At 40.3% G+C, this 21,055-nt stretch overlaps 1 protein-coding gene across 5 annotated transcripts in view; it reads right to left on the bottom strand.

Moving 5' to 3' along the window:
* The window catches only part of msh3 (mutS homolog 3 (E. coli)), a 351,434-nt gene that overhangs the window by 183,101 nt on the left and 147,278 nt on the right, over positions 1-21,055 (bottom strand). For all 5 annotated transcript variants that reach the window (XM_039759260.1, XM_039759261.1, XM_039759263.1 and 2 more), the window contains exons 18-19: positions 14,011-14,118; positions 5,340-5,454 (exon numbers count right to left, since the gene is read on the bottom strand). In XM_039759260.1, the coding sequence (XP_039615194.1) occupies positions 5,340-5,454; positions 14,011-14,118 (223 nt within the window). The remainder of the gene's footprint in view (positions 1-5,339; positions 5,455-14,010; positions 14,119-21,055) is intronic.

Genomic DNA, 21,055 nt, shown 5'->3' with positions numbered 1-21,055 from the left:
AAATCACTTCATCAGTTTTGTTAAGGTTTGCTCAATTTTCTAATAAATCCCATTTTTCTAACTTTAGCTTAACTTCCCTTAGTACTTTTATCCAGAAAGCAAACCCCTAAAACATGCCATTGTCCTTCAAATGAGCGAAAAAGGACATGAAGAAATCCATTGACTGCCACCTTAGAAGTCCCCACCAACTTTCTTTTCGTTGACTGGCAGTTCTGGCTCTGTTCAAGTAGTTGTCTATGGTGCAGTGTAAACATTTTCAGTACCCAGATCTCCTCTGGCTATTTTAGGACAACCTTTAAGTCTTTCTACAGCTTCCATAAAGGAGCCTCCCACAACTTTTGGATTACTGCTTGTAGTAAATGCATTTAACCAAATAATATTTCTGGAAAACCCATCAATGCAACCATTTATACAAATACCACATGGCTTAATTCTGATCATATGTCACTGCTAATGATTCCTGCATAAACCCCTCTCCGCAAATCTGCTCTTACCACCACAAGATCCATCACAACCTGGCCTGATGACACCTGTCTGCAGCTGCAGGACTGCTTGAACAGGACTACATTCGTGGACATGCTGAAGGTGACGCCTCAATGGCAGAGGAGCTGAACCACTTCTTTGCTCACTTTGAGGTGGAACTATCAGAGGCAGCTGTTACACACGCAGCAGCAGCTCACAACAACATCACTCGCCCCCTTAGGGTGGAGGAACATGAGGTTAGACGCTCACTCCAGGCTGTCAATCCTAGGAAAGCAGCAGGTCCCGACGGTGTCCCTGGACGTGTGTTGAGGAGCAGTGCAGAGCAGCTGGCTGGGGTCTTTACAAAGATCATTAACCTGTCACTGTCTCAGGCCTCAGTTCCTCCCTGTCTGAAATCCTCCATCTTACTCCCTTTACCAAAAAAATCACCCATAACTTGCTTGAATGACTATCGGCCAGTAGCGTTCAGCCCAGTGTTGATGAAGTGTTTTGAGAGACTGGTCCGGAGTCATATCATGTCCTTTATTCCTCCCACCCTTGATGCATACCAACATGCTTTCAGGGCTAACAGGTCTACTGAGGACACGGTTGCTGCTGCTCTCCATGCTACCCTGTCCCATCTGGAGCACCAGGGGAGCTACGCATGTCTCCTCTTTATTGATTTTAGGTCTGCTTTTAACACCATCCTCCCTCACAGATTGGTGTGCAAGCTGCTAGCTCAGGGACTCCAGTATTCCATCTGTATATGGACTAAAGACTTCCTGACAGACCGTACACAAAGGGTTAGGGTGGGCCCTCATATCTCCTCGGCCATCAGCATCAGCACCGGCTCTCCTCAGGACTGTGTGCTAAGCCCCCTGTTCTTCATGCTGTAAACACATGACTGCACCCCCACCCACCACAGCAACACCACTGTCAAATTTGCAGATGATACCACTGTGGTGGGGCTCATCTCTGGGGAGGATAAGTCCACCTACAGGGACGAAGTGGAGTGGTTGACAGCATGGTGCACTGACAACAACCTGCTATTTATATTTTGACACCGCAGGAACTACACCTAATTTCATTGTATTTGTTACAATGTCAAAGATATTCTGATTCTGATTCTGTCATAAGAATCAAAATGACATATATAGCTTTGTCCTCTTGCAAAATAGTTTCACCGATGGGAGTCTTCTGGCTTTGCTAAGGCAAACTCCTCTTGGATATAGCACTTTAAATATCAGACGAAAATCCTCCATCTTTACATGCAAACCATTTTTTTTGATATTTTGTGTGCAGCCATCGGTATTCATGAAGCTGACCTGAGCTTTGCAATTGTTGCTGTATAAACACAATAATTTCCTCAATGTTGCTATAGACCTTACGATGAAATAGAACTTTAGACTTCAAAAGTTTTAAATGACTTTCAGTGATAATATATCCATGACAAACTGCAAAAACAAATGTTATTTCTTTAAGACCAAGCTGAAAGTATACTTCTATAAAGTCTCCAATTTCCATTTTTCCTTGCTTCTGATTCTCCAGGTAATTCCAGAGGAGTTCAATTATGTTCTGACCAGGGCTGTTAGTTCTTTATGACTTTGGCTATGTTTTAAGGTCACTCTCCTGTGGCATAATGAAGATGGGATTGATCAGATGCCTCTTGAAAGGTATTTCATAATGGAATCTCCTTTCACTTCTTAGCACTGAGGATTTAATAAATTCTGATCATAACACCAACTAAATTTTCAGAAATGCAGCACCAAACCAGCAGTGAATCTCTGCCATGCTTTACTGTTAACTGCAGAAACGCATCCATGTTATGTTCTCTAGACATTGACACAGAAATAAGTTTAAGACTAATTCCAAAATCCCTCTAACATATAAGTATTTTATGGTTTAGGCTCAGTTCACCTAATAGTAATTACTGATACTTAGTCCAGAGCACATATTTTTAATTAGTACAGGTAAAATTCCGTTATAACAAATATCTTTACAACGAAATTTTCATTACAACGAAGTATTTGTATGGTCCCGACAGTTTCCCCATATGACACGAGTCTATAGAAATCGTGTTACTATGAAATACATTCAACAGATACTTTCATTACAACGAAGTGCCCAAAAGACCTTAAAATGCCTGAATGAATCAGCCATAGAGCAGTTAGTTCTGTGGTTGTAGTTGTGCACCACGATCCCCAAACAGAAACATTGTTAAAAAAAAAAAATCTTTCTTTGAACTTTCCTTGAACTGTTTTTTTTTTTTTTGCTGTTTTTGTTTTCAGTGGTTTTCAGTGAAACCTTTTGCTTATTGTTCATCATCCATTGGAATTTAACTCATTGTCACCCTCTTATAGAAATGGCAGACACGAAAAACGATAACAGTTCATATTAGAAAAAAAAAAAACCTTTACATTTTTGCAGCTCTCAATTGCGGCAAAAAGAAAAAATGAATTCGGAATTTCGCCATTGACACTGTCAACTTTCTTGAAAGACTGAGCAAAAAAAGAAGAAAAATCTCAGGTTGCAAACATATGCAAACTGCTGCATTTGAAGACGTTGAAAACACAGCTTTTATGTGGTTAAGTGATCCTTGTTCAAGAAACTTTCCTATGAATGCAACACTCATTCATGAAAATGTGAGATTTCTAAACTTTCTTGGGACCCCTACCCAACTGTACAACACATTGAAGAGCGTCCTGAAGTGTGATCACCATGTCTGTGGAAGACTATTGCTGAGGCAACAGCAGGCTCACAGCTCTGCTGCATCTCTCCACCAAAGCAAGCTCGATGGGTGATGCAAGGAATATTGTAAATGCAGGGCACAGTATAACTTGGCCACGACCCTGCCTGACTGCTGTGTCTGTTTATAGGAGAGTGGCAGATCATGCTACAATAAATAACCCTTGTGAGTGGTGTTTTGAGGCAATGGAACTGGACATTCTCTGATCTGGAGGATAAAAGCTAACACAAAAACGGTGGCGAACTCTGCCTTCTTTGTATCTCACCGTCAATTGATTTTTTTTTATTCAGCTTTATTTAGTGTTCCTGCTCATGCTGAATTAGTATGCACCTTATGGTTCATGATGTCAAAAAAAAAAAAAAACTGAGACATAGGCATATATGATATTTGAAATTATTTTATTCAGTGCAAGCAGGAACATGCAGGTGGCCAGTTGCTGTGTGCTATAATAAGCTTGACCTGGCGGCGATCAATGCACATGTACTGTGCAAGGTATGCACAGGGGCCACTGAGAAAAAAAAAGTGTTCATGGCTCACCATGCAGAGGAACTTCGTTGTCGCATCTTACTAGAAAAGGTGATGGAAAAAGAAAAGGAGGATGCAACATTGACAAGCTTTTGTTCCAAGACAGCCACTTTCCCTAGGAAAGTAAACTGAGTCAGTGTCAGGTGCCCTTTCAGTGTAACAGGAACCAAAGCATAGAGAGAAGTGTGTACATTGCAACAGGTACACACGTTGTAAATGTAGGAAGGACGGTCCTTGCGTGTGAGTGAACTGTTAACATTTGAATTTGATGATTGCATATAGCACTGAACTGACCTCTCTGTACTATTCTTTCCTCTGAATGTCCTGGAGTACAAAAGAAACACCACCACACAGCAACATGTGGGGACTGGCAAGATCGGGGTTGGGGGGAACACATGTTCACGGATTACAACCGCAAGATGTTATGCGAATGAATATGAATAATTTGAACAATGTTGTATACGTGCCACAATGTTTTCCAAAATGTACTATACAGGTCATAAAATGAAGAATTTCAAATATCATATATACCTATGTCTCTGTTTTTTTTTTTTTGACATCATGGCCTGTAAGGCACATACTAATTCAGCGTGAGCAGGATCACTCAATAAAACTGAATAAAAAAAAAATCAAGTGTTTATGTGTTAGCTTTTATCTCTCCAGATCAGAGAATGTCTAGTTCCATTGCCTCAAAACACCACTCACATCTACAGTTATTCCCAGTTTAAAAAAAAAACTAACAGCGTCAGATCCCTAGGGCGGTAGTATGTATCATGATCGTGACTGAGAGAATAAAAGTCAAAAAAAGGACTTCAGGCTTCATACATTATATAGTTTATGCCTACATTTTGTCATTTACTACTAAAATATGAAAAACGTTTCTGTTTTAAAAATGTGTTTACATAGATTATTGTAGAAATGGAACACACATGAAATGCATGTATTCCAAATAACGATCTATTATTTCCACTCTAAAACTCCAGCACTTCACTCCCAGATAATCAGGGCATGAGCTAGGAGAACTTTGTGCACGTTTTGCAGCGGTGGGGAGATGGAATAGCAGACTGTTTGTCTTTATCTGCACATTTACAGGAAAAAAGACGCTGGTGGAGAGGTGCAAATGGATTTAAGGTGGGCCATATCTACAAGTTTTTTTCGTAGGCTCTGGTAATTCTATTGTTAGCAGAAAGGTTATTGCACAAACTCACAGAGTGAGCAATTAAGTCAGTATCTAGTGAAGGAATACAGCTGTAAATTTAGTCATACGTCTTTCTTTAGATTCATTAGATGTAGCATGTTGGCTCTTACACTTTTTTACACAACTTTTACAAACTTCTACACAAATTAACATAATACAGTTAAAATAAAAAAAAGTATCAGAAGAAATATAATCTATTGTTACATGAAAACAATTTCTAATGGTGCAAATAAAATTCTTATCCAGTAGTAAAGAGTTATTTTCATATGAACCTAAACTGGATTAAGTAGGTTTAAAAACTGGAAAATGCTTTTTAGCTTACTGTACCTCTAATGCTGTTCAATATTGAAATAAAAGAAAAAGTTTACCATAATTAATTTTCATCTGTATCTTTCCTCAAGTACTCACATGTAGTTCTGTTGAATTGGGCACATACTGGTCTTGTTCTCCTAATAATAAATCAATTGCTGGATGTCTGCCATTCTTGATCCGAATCTGTCTCTCATTTTCCAAAACCAGAGGTCTATGTATAAGAAGAGATTAGCAATTTCAAACAATGACATTCCCAGTCATATTAGGCAGACAAACAAGTATCAAATTCACAAATGATCTAGAAACAAAACTGTAGGTGTGAATCAAAAGGCACACTTTTGATAACATACACTGTTCCAGTCAGAAACCATTAAAGCTGACATAGCTGGATTGATAAAATGTAACTTGTGGAAGATCTCTGAATGAGAACATTAACAAAATGAAAGTAAGATGGAATTACTCACTAATCTCATTTCCAAGATTCATGTACTTGGCTGTAACCAAAAAAAATTGATTTACATTTAAATTACCATAATATAGAAACACACATGTTACACTGTGAATTTCTAAGCAATATAAACAGCACCACAGCAACAGACTGTGAAAGAGCTATCTGTATAATTTCAGAATGGGCACATTTTGATTTGTACCACTGAGTATCAGACTTACAGTATATATGTTATCCCGGCCAATACCCCCACACCGCTAAATGGAGGGGCCTCGAATTCCAGCAGGGCATCATGGACATTGGAGTTTTACTTCACAGCCCTGCTGGATACCGTGGGGGCCGCAGTAGGGAGGCACGAGTATTTTTATAGCCCGGAACTACTCCCTAATCATGGGGACAGAAGGAATTAAGTACTTCCGGGCTGAAGAAGAAAAAGTTTTCACCTGACCCAGAAGTGCTATAAAATCACATGGACTGAGAGAAAGAAGCACTTCCGGGTCAAGGAATATAAAAGGACAATGGGAAACCCCAGCAGATAGAGCCGAGTTGGGAGGAAGTGTGACGGAGCTGCTGGGAGTGGAGGATTGGTTATTGTTGTTATTATTATTGATTATTGTATTGTTTATTGAGAATAGTGGAGGTGCTTTGTGCAAGTATTATATTAATAAATTCTTTATTGGGACTTTTACCTGGTGTCTGAACATGTTGTCTGAGGGTTCAGGGATCAACAGTGCCCCCTATCTGTCACAATACATATGGGTTTTTCTTTGCATTGAGTGTTATCTTCCTTCTTATTCAGTTACAGATAAGATACAGCATATGATAAAAATGTCACATTTTGGAATATGGTGGCAGAGTAATTTAAAAAAAAAAAAGATTATGAAAAAAGTTAAAGATTATGTGAGGAAAACGTATATGCAGGACTGTTTCACTCCATGTAGTGGGGAAGATGGCACCACTGGATGTCTTGTAGTTTGAGACCGATCAGGAATGTGAGATGTTACACATGGAGGCAAGTCTTTATTCACAGGTGTATGGAAAAAATTATCAGGAGGGCTTTCTTACACAGTTATCACAACAATTGACACACAAAACTCAAAGAAGCAATGTCCCAAAAAACATTGCAAGTCTACAGGATCCCGTTTAATTTCTGTGGTAAACTAAATGCTTTGCACCTCTTTTCTTTACTTCAGTGGTGGGTGGCAATGAGTCACTGGTAAGGAACTGAGCTGCGCATGGAGCCATGTAGGTCTCCGCATTTCCATGCAGCTGGGACAGCCAGTAACATATTGCGTTGCACCACGGAAGCAGCACTGAAATAATAGTAAAATAGTTGTCTTTTTCTGCTACACACGAAAGGTAACTGCCGTTCTTCCTTTTCCATCTACATCCCTGTTGAACATGTAGGTTCTTTTTTTTTTTTATCGGTTTTACTTGAAGAAAATAATATTCCTTACAATCAAGACTAACTATTACAACAAAGAAAATAACATTACATACAATCAAGTCAAACTTACTAAACCAGAACACAACCCCCACCAATACCCAAAAGAAAGAGAGGAGAACTAACAGCAAGAACAAATCTATAAAAACAACAAAGAAGGGAGAATGTCCTTTTTCCTGATGTAAATGCTTATTCTAAAATTTTATTAATCAGACCGTGCCATTTTTTTTAAAAAAAAAAAAATTTGAACAGGTTCTCTAAGAGAGAATTGGATTTTTTCCAATTTCAAATAGTACAGAACATCAGTTACCCAATAACTTATAAAAGGTGGGCTGGGATTCTTCTAGTTGAGCAAGATAAATAAATCTACATGTTAGTAGTGTGGCAATAGCAATTACAATCATTTTGTCCTTCTTCACTTTAAACACATCTGGGAATACACCAAACAAAGCAGTTAATGGGTTAGGAGTGAATATGACACCAAAGCTGTCTGATAGGCATTCAAAGATTTTTGTCCAGAATGATATTAATTTGGTGCACGCCCAAAACATGAGGCCCAGTGAGGCTGGAGCTAGAGTGCAGTGTTCATAGGTTGAATCTCAGCCTAAATACAATAAAAAAAAATGTAAAGTTGAATTATTGATTACTTTGCACATATGGAGCTAGAATGTATTATATGCATTGTTGTTCTCCACTCATTTTCTGAGATGTTTTCAGTGAAACATCCTTTCCCCACTTTAACCTGACATCTTTTAAAAAAAAAAAAAAAAAGGTACATTAAAATGTTTTTATTTATTATAGAGATGCTGTCCAAATCTTCAAGACTGATCAGTATTTCTTCTGGTGTAAAAATGGATGGAAGGTGAGAAAAATTGGGCAGGTTCCTTTTAGCAGAATTTCTGATTTGAAAGTTGTGGAAAAATTGTGTTGATGGAAAGTTAAATATGGAGCGTAATTGTTCATAAGATGTAAAGACATTATCTATATACAGTTCTCTAAGTGTTTTAATCCTAGACATTTTCCAAACATTAAATACTGTGTAGGTTTGAGAGGGTAGCAAAAGGTGACTATCATGTAGAGGTGTAACAGATAAAGGTTCTCTGCCTTAAAATGCTTACTGCATTGGTTCCATATTTTGAATGATCGATGAACAGGATTATTAGTATATTGATGGTAATTTGTATATACTGGGGCACAAAGCAGTGCTTATATAAATAAGTACAGCAAGAACAGATAAAATAGTTTTATTTCTATTACAGAACAGGCTTGTGTCTACTCATCAATGTGTCAATTTCCAGGTCTTTTATCTTATATATTTCATGGAAAGTAATAAAATTGAAAGTTAGTTAATGCCATGCTCCCTACTGCTTTAGGTTATTGTTGAGTAGCCCTTTGGATGCATGGATGTTTTGAATTCCAAATAATGAGATTAGATTATAATTGAGTCTAATTTCTTAAAAACGATTTGTTAATGTATATGAGGATGCTCTTAAATAGGAAAAAGAAGCTTGGGAAGGATGTTCATCTTGACAGTACAGTAATCCCTCCTCGATTGCGGGGGTTGCGTTCCAGAACCCCCCGCGATAGGTGAAAATCCGCAAAGTAGAAACCATATGTTTATATGGTTATTTTTATATATTTTAAGCCCTTAGAAACTCTCCCACACTTTTTATAAATATTCTCTACAGTTATACAGTAAACCCTCATTTATCGCGGTAAATCTGCTCCAGACAAATAAATGAATTTCCACGAAGTAGGATTCTTTATTTATAAATCTAATATTTTCACTGTTAGAGCTTTGAAAACCTGTTTATGACCTTATAAATATGTTTTTAACATTATTAGAGCCCTCTAGACATGAAATAACACCCTTTAGTCAAATGTTTAAACTGTGCTACATGACAAGACAGAGATGCCAGTTCTTTCTCACAATTAAAAGAATGCAAACATATCTTCCTCTTCAAAGGAGTGCCTGTCAGGTGCAGAGAATGTCCGAGAGAGAGAGAAAAGTAAACAATCAAAAATCAATAGGGCTGTTGGGCTTTTAAGTATGCGAAGCACCATGATAAAGCGGCCGCAATGAAGGGATCAATGTGAAGGTAGTCTTTCAGCATTTTTTAGAGGAGTGTCCGTATGTTTTAAGCAAACAGCCACTGTGCAAAAAGCAGTTCAGATATCATTTGAAATTTGCTAGCGCATTAACGATAGAATTACCAAAGCCTACTAAAAATCTCGTAATCCTGGCCTGACTTAAATCCCTTCGCACCTCTCCATCCATCCATCCATCCATCCATCCATCCATCCATCCATCCTCTTCCGCTTATCCAAGGTCGGGTCGCGGGGGCAGCAGCTTAAGCAGAGAGCCCAGACTTCCCTCTCCCGGCCACTTCTTCCAGCTCTTCCGGGAGAATCCCAAAGGCGTTCCCAGGCCAGCCGGGAGACATAGTCCCTCCAGCGTGTCCTGGGTCTTCCCCGGGGCCTTCTCCCGGTTGGACGTGCCCGGAACACCTCACCAGGGAGGCGTCCAGGAGGCATCCTGATCAGATGCCGAGCCACCTCATCCGACTCCTCTCGATGCGGAGGAGCAGCGGCTCTACTCTGAGCCCCACCCGGATGACTGAGCTTCTCACCCTATCTTTAAGGGAAAGCCCAGACACCCTGCGGAGGAAACTCATTTCAGCCACTTGTATTCGCGATCTCGTTCTATCGTCACTACCCTTAGCTCATGACCATAGGTGAGGGTAGGAGCGTAGATCGACTGGTAAATTGAGAGCTTTGCCTTATGGCTCAGCTCCTTTTTCACCACGACAGACCGATGCAGAGCCCGCATCACTGCAGATGCCGCACCGATCCGCCTGTCGATCTCACGCTCCATTCTTCCCTCACTCGTGAACAAGACCCGAGATACTTGAACTCCTCCACTTGGGGCAGGATCTCTCCCCCAACCCTGAGAGGGCACTCCACCCTTTTCCGGCTGAGGACCATGTCTCGGATTTGGAGGTGCTGATTCTCATCCCAGCCTTCACACTCAGCTGCGAACCGATCCAGAGAGCTGAAGATCACGGCCTGATGAAGCAAACAGGACAACATCATCTGCAAAAGCAGTGACCCAATCCTGAGTCCACCAAACGGACCCCTTCAACACCCTGGCTGCGCCTAGAAATTCTGTCCATAAAAGTTATGAACAGAATCGGTGACAAAGGGCAGCCCTGGCGGAGCCCAACTCTCACTGGAAACGGGCTCGACTTACTGCGGCAATGCGGACCAAGCTCTGACACGGTTGTACAGGACCGAACAGCTCTTATCAGGGGTCCGGTACCCCATACTCCCGAGCACCCCCACAGGATTCCCGAGGGACACGGTCGAATGCCTTTTCCAAGTCCACAAAACACATGTAGACCGGTGGGCAAACTCCCATGCACCCTCAGGACTCTGCTAAGGGTGAAGAGCTGGTCCACTGTTCGCGACCAGGGACGAAAACCACACTGTTCCTCCTGAATCCGAGGTTGACTATCCGACGGACCCTCCTCTCCAGAACCCCGAATAGACTTTTCCAGGGAGGCTGAGGAGTGTGATCCCTCTATAGTTGGAACACACCCTCCGGTCCCCTTTTAAAGAGGGGACCACCACCCCGGTCTGCCAATCCAGAGGCACTGTCCCGATGTCCATGCGATGTTGCAGAGGCGTGTCAACCAAGACAGTCCTACAACATCCAGAGCCTTAAGGAACTCGGCGATCTCATCCACCCCGGGGCCCTGCCACCAAGGAGTTTTTGACCACCTCGGTGACTTCAGTCCCAGAGATGCGAGAGCCCACCTCAGAGTCCCCAGGCTCTGCTTCCTCATTGGAAGGCATGTTAGTGGGATTGAGGAGGTCTTGAAGTACTCCTCCCACCGACAACAGCGTCGAAGTGAGGTCAGCAGCGCACCATCCCCACCATATACGGTGTTGACACTGCACTGCTTCCCCTCCTGAGACGCCGGACGGTGGACCAGAATCTCCTCGAAGCCGTCCAAAGTCGTTCTCCATGGCCTCTCCAAACTCCTCCCATGCCCGAGTTTTGCCTCAGCAACAACGAAGCGCTTCGCTTGGCCTGCGGTACCTATCAGCTGCCTCCAGAGACCCACAGGACAAAAAGTCCTATAGGACTCCTTCTTCAGCTTGACGGCATCCCTCACGCGGTGTCCACCAACGGGTTCGGGATTGCCGCCACGACAGGCACCGACCACCTTGCGGCCACAGCTCGGTCAGCCGCCTCAACAATAGAGGCACGGAACATGGCCCATTCGACTCAATGTCCCCACCTCCCTCGGGGCGTGGTTGAAGTTCTGCGGAGGTGGGAGTTGAAGCTACTTCTGACAGGGGACTCTGCCAGCCGTTCCCAGCAGACCCTCACAACACGTTTGGGCCTACCAGGTCTGACGGCATCTTCCCCACCATCGAAGCCAACTCACCACCAGGTGGTGATCAGTTGACAGCTCCGCCCCTCTCTTCACCCGAGTGTCCAAGACATATGGCGCAAGTCCGGCGACACACCACAAAGTCGATCATCGACCTGAGGCCTAGGGGGTCCTGGTGCCAAGTGCACATATGAACACCCTTATGCTTGAACATGGTGTTCGTTATGGACAATCCGTGGCGAGCACAGAAGTCCAATAACAAAAAACCGCTCGGGTTCAGATCGGGGGGGCCATTCCTCCCAATCACGCCCTTCCAGGTCTCACTGTCATTGCCCACGTGAGCATTGAAGTCTCCCAGCAAAACGAGGGAATCCCAGAAGGTATGCCCTCTAGCACCCCCTCCAGAGACTCCAAAAAGGGTAGATACTCCAAACTGCTGTTCGGCGCATACGCACAAACAACAGTCAGGACCCTTCCCCACCCTCGAAGGCGGAGGGAGGCCACCCTCGTCCACCGGGGTAAACCCCAATGCACAGGCTCCGAGTCAGGGGGCAATAAGTATGCCCACACCTGCTCGGCGCCTCTCACCGGGGGCAACTCCAGAGTGGTAGAGAGTCCAGCCCCTCTCAAGGAGATTGGTTCCAGAGTCCAAGCTGTGCGTCGAGGTGAGTCCGACTATATCTAGCCGGAACCTCTCGACCTCGCGCACTAGCTCAGGCTCATTCCCCTTCAGAGAGGTGACATTCCATGTCCCAAGAGCCAGTTTCTGTAGCCGAGGATCAGACCGCCAAGGTCCCCGCCGGCCACCACCCAACTCACACTGCACCCAACCTCCTTGGCTCCTCCCATAGGTGGTGAGCCCATGGGGAGGAGGACCCACGTTACCTCTTCGGGCTGTGCCCAGCCGAGCCCCATGGGTGCAGGCCCAGCCACCAGGCGCTCACCATCGAGCCCCACCTCCAGGCCTGGCTCCAGAGGGGGGCCCTGGTGACCCGCGTCCGGGCAAGGGAAAACGTTGTCCAAGGTTTTTATTGTTGATCAGCACAAGCAGCATGCAGCGTGCTGTGCCATCCCCCACCTTGATGGAGCTCAACTCTCCCAGCTCAAGCCAAGGCTCCTATTTATCCTATTAAGTACCTCATTTGGAGACCTTAGCTGATGAACTCTGACACCTTCTTGGTTTCCAATTTATTTTTGTGGGAAAGATATGAAATAATCTGTCAGTATTCCCAGACCTCTGAGGATGCATTTGTGTCTAGAAAATAATCAATTTGCTTGTAGATTAATTCTGTATAATTCTCATCAGCTAATGACATGAGATTAAGATGCCGGCTATGAAATGAGTCTGTAGGGCACAGTGATTTAAGCTCAGAGGGGTGTAGTCAGAGATAACAATATAGTACTTGCAAGATTTGATAGCATGCAATAAATTATTATCTATAAAGAAATAATTCTTGAATAACTGTGATGTACAGATTAGAAGAAGTGATTGGATTTAAAAATCCCCATGGGTCTGATTAGATATGATCCATTAAAAAACTGTTGGATTATTTTTGCAGCATTAGAAGTTATTGCCATTATAGTTGATGACATACCCAGGTGTCTATCCATTATAATTTTATGAATGTTCATATTAGGAATAGATGCAAATACGTATTGGATGAAATCTCTATTATACACATTAGGTGCATAGGAATTTATTAAAATAACTTTAGATTTAAATAAATTACCCATCACCTAGACATATTGATTTTCAGGATCGGATGCTACACCTGATACGATAAATGAGATTGCTTTATGTATTAAGATTCCCTCTCCTCTAGCTCTCTCCAGTGTAGCTGGAGTGAAAGATTTGGCAAATCCAATCTCTTTGAAACCAAAACTCTTCCTTACTTATTACATGAGTCTCCTATAAAAATACTATCTTGGTATTTAGATCTGTTATGTGACAAAATACTGTTTTTTAGATTGTGACTAAGACCTTTGTCATTGCAGCTCACAAAGTTCACAGTTTGGTCAGAGAGACACTGCTTCTGAACTTGTGAGGACATTTTACAGTCTTAAGTAAAGGTAGTATGATGATTCATACAATAGCTTTAACCTAAGTATCATATTGTTGCCAGATATCATGGCGAAGGGGCCTATTATCATATTGCAGCTGTTAGGGGGGGAAGCATGTAGGTTCTAAAAAAAATTTTCTTTCTCTCTTTTTGGCTGAGTATACACATTAGCACCGGGACAAACAAGGGAAATAATTTCAAGCAGAGAATTACAGATTGATTATATCACCTTAATCATAAAAAGATGGAAACAATTTGCATGAATATGAATATTTCTAATTAATTATTTTATACAGCAATCTGCACAGTGGGTGTAGACAAATTAAGATGATTTTTTTCTCCTTTCAAAACCAGTCCCATTTTAAGAAGGGCAACTTGTGTAACCATGGATTTATGTATCTGATTGCATAGTTACCTGCAGTAATTGCCTTGTTTAGCAACTTCCGCCAGTGAGAACACACAGTCTAGGGTTGCTAGGTGACCAACAGCCTTCCTAAAAACATGGTATTGCTCTCCAAAGTGGCTGCAAATACACAATAAAAAGAAAAAACAAGTCGTAAGCAAGTCACATAAAAAAAATTGGTGAATAATATTTTTGAAGTATTCTTTTAAACAAAACAATTGGAAAAATTCCACAATAAGTTAAAAGTATTTTAACAGTGCAAATCAGGAAGCTTTTATTACAAACCACCAAATGTGTATAATTTTTCTATATGCTCAAATGTTTACAGCACAAAAGTTTCACATTTTATTTTATCATACCTGAATTCATAAGCATATTATAAAATAAAATAAATAATTTACACTTTTTTTTTTTTTTAAAGAAAAACATTCACTTTGAAGCAGCAGCCCTTAAAGTTTTTTTGAATTACACACATGCTCATTCCTTAAATTTCTAACTAGTATATTATAAAATTCTACTTACTTTTTTGTTTAATGAAGCACATTTACACTTAATGATTAAAATGTAGCCACACTTTATTTAATCTAATGCAACTTTCTTAAAAATATTTAATAAAAAGTTTCTTCTCTACATCACAGATTAGCAGAACGTCCAGCAAGTCTGGTCATTACTGCAAATCAGCTGCTACCACATGAAGCCGGAACTCCCTGTATTATGTGTGGTGTTGTGGTTATTTGGCATAACCATGGTTTGTGGTGATATGGTACAGAAATTGGGATGGGGTAGGTGAGGGGCACCACGTGGGTTTATTTTACACGTTGATTGTTTTCCATTTTGTAATAATAACCTGTTTTCAACTTCTTAAATTAAAACAAACTATTGATCACAAAAAAAAACAGTTTCTTCCTGGACATTTTTCATGTTTTATTTAAGAAACTGTAATGGTCTGTCATGCAGTTTCAGAGATTAATGGTTTATAGCTGAAAAAGCTTTCCTTATCTTTCAAAATGGATATTTGTGCAGGAAAGATGCACCTCAAAATTGCAAAGCATCTCCACAGAGGCAGCCAGAAGCACTCTGGTAGACGTCTGTCCTAGAGTATGCATTTTGTCTGGAGGCCTATAGACAAATGCATGCCAACAGACATTGAACTGTCAGCCTGGTTGTAATCTGACATCACAGAACAGAGGGCATGCAGAGTGCCAGCATACACATGTAGGGAAAAGGTTGTATAATGGAGAGAGAGCCATAAAAATAGCGGACTGACTGAGACCTCACATATACACGTTAGAGACGAAAGTTTGAATAGATATAGTACAGTAAGTTTCTGTTGGGAAGGAGCATGCAGCAACTCTAGACAATTAGAGGACTGTGACACCCTGTGCACTGGCACTTCTGCACATGCTCAAACTCTGGGCGTCTGTAACATAACTGAAAGGATCAGTGATGAAAACTGAGGCACAGAACCAAAAAAAAGATATTCTAAAGAAAATAGGTCTTTATTAAAGTGCCTGTAAGAGAAACAAATCTAATGTCATACAGGCTTCTAAAATGACAGAGAATGATTATACTGTATACATACAACACTAAACAAAAATAAGTTGGAGGTGCATATGTACAGCATTTACAATGGGTCAGAATAAAGGTCATAAAAAAAAAACGAAAAAAAAACAAATGACCGGACAAGTGGTCTTCCTCCTTCTCACTGGACAAAAATCAAGAGGACAGAAAAAAAAAAAAACTGTCATCAAAATCTAGAGTGAAGAAAATGGCACAAGCACAAAAATATAGGAAAATCAGTGAAACAAAAGAAAAATATTAGCTGCTTAAAATGAGCGAGCAAACAGTGCCCTCACTCACGTGGAAGTGGTTTGGTTTTGAAAACACTGATGTTACCTAAAAGATGGTAATCTGCAAACTACGTCAGAAATTGTTTACCGCTAAAGACAGCTGGACAACTAACTTGTTCCACCATCTGCAAATTTCAAAGTGAAATTGATCTGGTAATGGAACCCTGTAAGTTTCAGGTAAAAAAAAAAATTATTAATTTGGGTTCTAGCTCCTCGATTCCAAAGCACACTTTTTTTCTTCTTTCATTATTTAAAAAAAATACTCTTACAGATTCCTGCCTCCTCACCCCACTGTGATGACACAGGGGAGGGAGCAAAAAAAAAAAACTTTTAGCAGCTATTAAAAAAACACGGGAATTCAGAGAAGGTGAGTCTCTGAACACTGCTATTGAAAAAGAGATCAAGAGCCACTTGATACTTGTGGTGGAAAGTGATGTAAATCCACTTGACTGGTAGAAAACACATGAAGTACATTTCCCCAAATTGGGGAAAGTACCTGTGCATTCCTGACTCAAGCAACCATTCTGAGAGAGCTTTCAGCACTAGAGGAAAAGTTGTAACATGTAACTGTGCTGCTCTGAAGCCACATGCTGTGGACAGATTGGTGACTCTGTCACACAATTTGAAGTTTCCTCAGTAGAATTTTACAGTTGTTTTATTTTTTACGATATCTTTGTGCAATATTGGACAGAAACTAAAACTAGTAATTTGTAAACTGTTATAGATTTGGGTTTTATTTGTATCTTTGTGCAATGCATGACAGAACCTGTTTACAAATGCTATAGTTTTTTTCCAATGCAGTGTTTGAGAAGAACTTTGGATTTTTACACAATAGTACAGCATAGTGCTGGGCGTTATGACCAAAATTCTATATTACGGTATTTTTCAAAATTATACCAGTTTCATGGTATTCAATTGTATTTTTTCATCATGCTTGAGTGAATGTTAACCACATTTTCGACTTCAATAACTGCAGCAGATTGGCTAAGAATAACCTATTCCACTGTCATGAGAATTGTACAAAAAAAATTTTAATGTGCACACAAGTATTAATAAAAAGTGATCATTTTCAAGGGGGTGGCACTAATGAAGAGAAGGAATCACATTTCATGACAGTCGCTGTCAAAATATAGAACCTTTTTATTGGACAAATTTTGCAAACAACTTAAACTATAATTTTGGCAACATATTTTCAAAAACCAAAGAGGCATTTAGACTTAGTAAAATATCCAGAGGTGCTTGTCAAAAATTATGTTGCACTGAACATGTCTTAGAAAAGGAATAAATAGTAAATATTTTTTGTAAACCAGCTACACTTTCTGTTAATCTCTGTCCACTGACATGTTATCTATATGGATTGTAATGGCATTGGTTATCTCGATCCACCGCTTGCTTTTTTTGTCGTAGGCAGTACCTCTAGCAAATGAGTCTACAAGTGACGTCTGATTTGAGTGTCCTCTAGCTTTTACCAGAGGACGTGGAGGGTGCCAATCTTAGTTCCATACATTCATGGTACTCCAAAGCATGTTTGCGGCTAAGGTGGTGCAGCAAATTGCTCGTGCTGCCGCCTCTGGTGACAACTTTAGCTTGACAGCATTTGCACTAAATAGTTGTTTGGTCCACATCCGACCTTTTAAAACCAAAGTATCTCCAGACAACAGACATGGCTCCTTTTTCAGCAAAAGTTCTTCTGTGTCATCATGTTCAATTTTATCGTCTGCTACAGCGTCAGTTTTGGAATGTTCTCTGTCCATTTTCACTGCTCAATACTGCCACTAATGCATGTACTCTGTTGCGTGCATGTTTAGCGGTGTAGCAGTGAAAAATGTCCCCCCTTATACAGTTTCCCACTGCGGCACGCTCCGAACATTGTTTAGGCTATTTAAACTGGTTTTGTGGTATAAGAAAAATCCATATCATAAAAAAAAATAAAAAATGGTTTTCGGTATGAACCAGCATACCTCCCAGCATTAGTACTGCATGTTAGATTTTTGTTCTTGCTTATATGCTGTACAATTCACCTTACTACAGAACAGTTTATGTTTGTCCAGACTGTAATGTTCATGTTCTGTATATAAATTATGATTAGAAATTTCATTCCATTTGGATTCACATCTTCTTTACATTAAAGGTTATTGTCTGTTTAAAATGTTCTCATCACAATAGTTTTGTTGGTCTTAGTACAATTTTTATGTAATTCCTTTAGGTCACTTAGAAATGGTTTACTCATACTTGCATTGTTTGATCTCAGTAATACGTTGACTTGTGATTTTAATGTTTTATGTTATTTTATCTCAGTATTAAGCAAATAATCAAAACCCCACAGATCGAAGCACCTGTTTCAATTCAGGTAATTCTTGCAAGTCTACCAGTTTTAATTGTTGGGAACCTTCATCAAGTGACATAAGCACCTGTTTGGCTTTTGATGCAAACTCTCCTCCCACATCAATTGTAACTGGATTCTTCTAAAATTGCATCACCTCAGTGGGAATGTCAAAGTTGTCAAACATTGCCTCAAAGTTTGCTTTTAACTTGTCTTAAAAGTCTGTCATTGTTATGGTAAAATGTGCAAATGACAAGTTATTTATTAAATCACACAGTGTCGGGAAATGAAGTATTTTCCCTATAGTTAAATCATTTGAAAACAAGTCCAGTTTCTCTTTAAAGCCATTAAGTTTTTCCACAACACTGATGACTCTTTTTTCCTTTCCTTGCAAACTAAGATTAGGTCCTTTTAAACTCCTGGAAGATGTCATTCAGGAAGAACACTTCTGCTATGAAATTCTTGCCTAGCAACAATCTTCTGCCTGAGTTCACAAACCTGTTTAAATATGTTGCTCCTATTTAGCCACCTAACATGGTTATGCAGAAGTAAATCATAGTGCTCGGCTGACATATCAGACAGGAGTTTGAGAAACAAGCGGTGTTGTAGGCTCGAAGTTGCTCTGATGAAATTGATCAAAAACACAACAGTTTCCATTGTGTTTTTTAACTCATTGCTGAGTTTTACACACAGAACACTTTAATGTATCAGGCACTGTAAAGATTTCATCTATGGTGCAAGATCAGCCAGGTGGGCTTATAGACCCTGCACCCTTCCTACCATGGAAGGGGTGCTATTTGTTACTAGCAAATCTTGTCCATTTTCATTAAAAAATAATGCCTGTCCCTGCAGCGGAATTAGACTGAGCAAGTCCTTCCAAAGGCACTCCTCATTGAAAAATCTCACGTACAGACCTAGCTGCTCAACTGGATAAACCCTAATCAAACTCTTAACCCAGTGGGTAAGTGATGTTATATACTATTTGAAATTGGAAAAAAAATCAAATTTTCACTTAGAGGATCTGTTCAAAACATTTTAAAACCCTGGTAAGGAGCTAGACAATAACATTTTAGAATAAGCATTTATATTGAGGAGAAAGACTCCTTTCTCTCTTTACTACTCTCAAAAGTTTTACACTGGCTGACTTTCTCATGAGTAGAGGTTGAATTGAATTTAGTTTTGTTAAGTTTGACTTGATTGTGTGGAATGTTACATGCTTTTAATGAATTCAATAAAAGATAAAAAAAGACATAATTGTGCAATGTCATTGATATAAGCGGTTTTGTCAACAGCTGGCAACATTACATCTGCCTTTTTCAATCTTTCTAAAAGGGTTTTAAAAACATCACTTGACAGTACTTCAATTCTTGCCATGGTTGTGGTATTGGACATTGGTATTTTATGAATGGATGGCTTACTTTGTTATCTGTCACTACCGCCTCTATATTAGCTAACACTCATTCTTTCACAGACTCCGAGTCAATGAACATTTTTTTCTTTTTTCCAAGAATCCATGCTACATAAAGGGAGGCTGCCATATCCTTTCTTGCTCAGAACATGATCGAACCAGGATAGCTCATCTGCTTTCACAGCTCATTATTAGACTTTACAATTTACGGCAATGAACATCTGAGCCTGCTTTAAAATTGTGCCAAAGTTTGAATGTGTTGTATTAAAGTGCCTTCTCAAATTGTATTCTTTCATGATAACAATAGACTCATTACAGAGCAGACACACTGGTTTTGTTAAAACAAGTGAAAATAGATATTTCTCAGTCCAATTATTATTAAACTGCCTATTATGAATGTTTAATCTTCTCTTTTTAAGGTTGAGAAAGACATATTTGTAGATATTTGTTAGTTGAAAAACCAGAGTAGTGGAACCTCAGCCCCTAGATAAGCTTCAAGGTACGCGATTCAGAGGCATCTAAAACCTGGTGTGACAGCAGAGTCTGGGCAAAGAGAACAAGCTATTTTCTATTCAAGGAGTTTGAATTTTGTGCATTGGTGCTCAGAAACAAGCTGATATGCGGTGATACAGTGATCCCTCACTATATCGCACTTCGACTTTCGCAGCTTCACTCCACTGCGGAGTATATGTAAGCATATCTAAATATATATCAAGGATTTTTCGCTGGTTCGCGGATTTCTGCGGACCATGGGTCTTTTAATTTATGGTACATGCTTCCTCAGTTGGTTTGCCCAGTTGATTTCATATAAGGGACGCTATTGGCAGATGGCTGAGAAGCTACCCAATCGGAGCACGTATTATGTATTAGTTAAAACTCCTCAATGATATACGATATGCTTCCCTCGTGCTGCTTCGCATACTTAAAAGCCCGAATAGCACCTATTGATTTTTGATTGTTTGCTTTTCTCTCTCTCTCTCTTTCTCTCTCTCTCTGACATTCTCTGCTCCTGATGGATTGGATGTGAGCAGAGGGGCTGTTCACACACTGGCCTATAGGATACGGATGCTCCTCTAAAAAATGCTGAAAGACTACCTTCACATTGCTCCCTTCCTTGCAGCTGCTTTGTCGGGCGGTGCTTCGCATACTTAAAAGCCAAACAGCACCTATTGATTTTTGATTGTTTGCTTTTCTCTCTCTGTCATTCTCTGCTCCTGACACGCACTCCTTTGAAGAGGAAGCTATGTTTGCATTCTTTTAATTGTGAGACAGAACTGTCATCTCTGTCTTGTCATGTTTAAACTTTTGAAAAATGTTTGTTTGCAGTGTTTTAAAGTCCCTGTCACTACAACGTCCTGTGTTTTTGTGCAAATCTGTGACCCAAGCAAGACAATATAAAAATAACAATATAAATGTATAGTTTTTACTTCGTGGATTTTCAGCTTTCGTGGGGGGTTCTGGAATGCAACCCCGCGA

Source organism: Polypterus senegalus, chromosome 7, assembly GCF_016835505.1.
Source record: "Polypterus senegalus isolate Bchr_013 chromosome 7, ASM1683550v1, whole genome shotgun sequence".
Taxonomy (NCBI): Eukaryota; Metazoa; Chordata; class Cladistia; order Polypteriformes; family Polypteridae; genus Polypterus; species Polypterus senegalus.
This window is presented reverse-complemented; position numbering and strand designations above follow the sequence as displayed.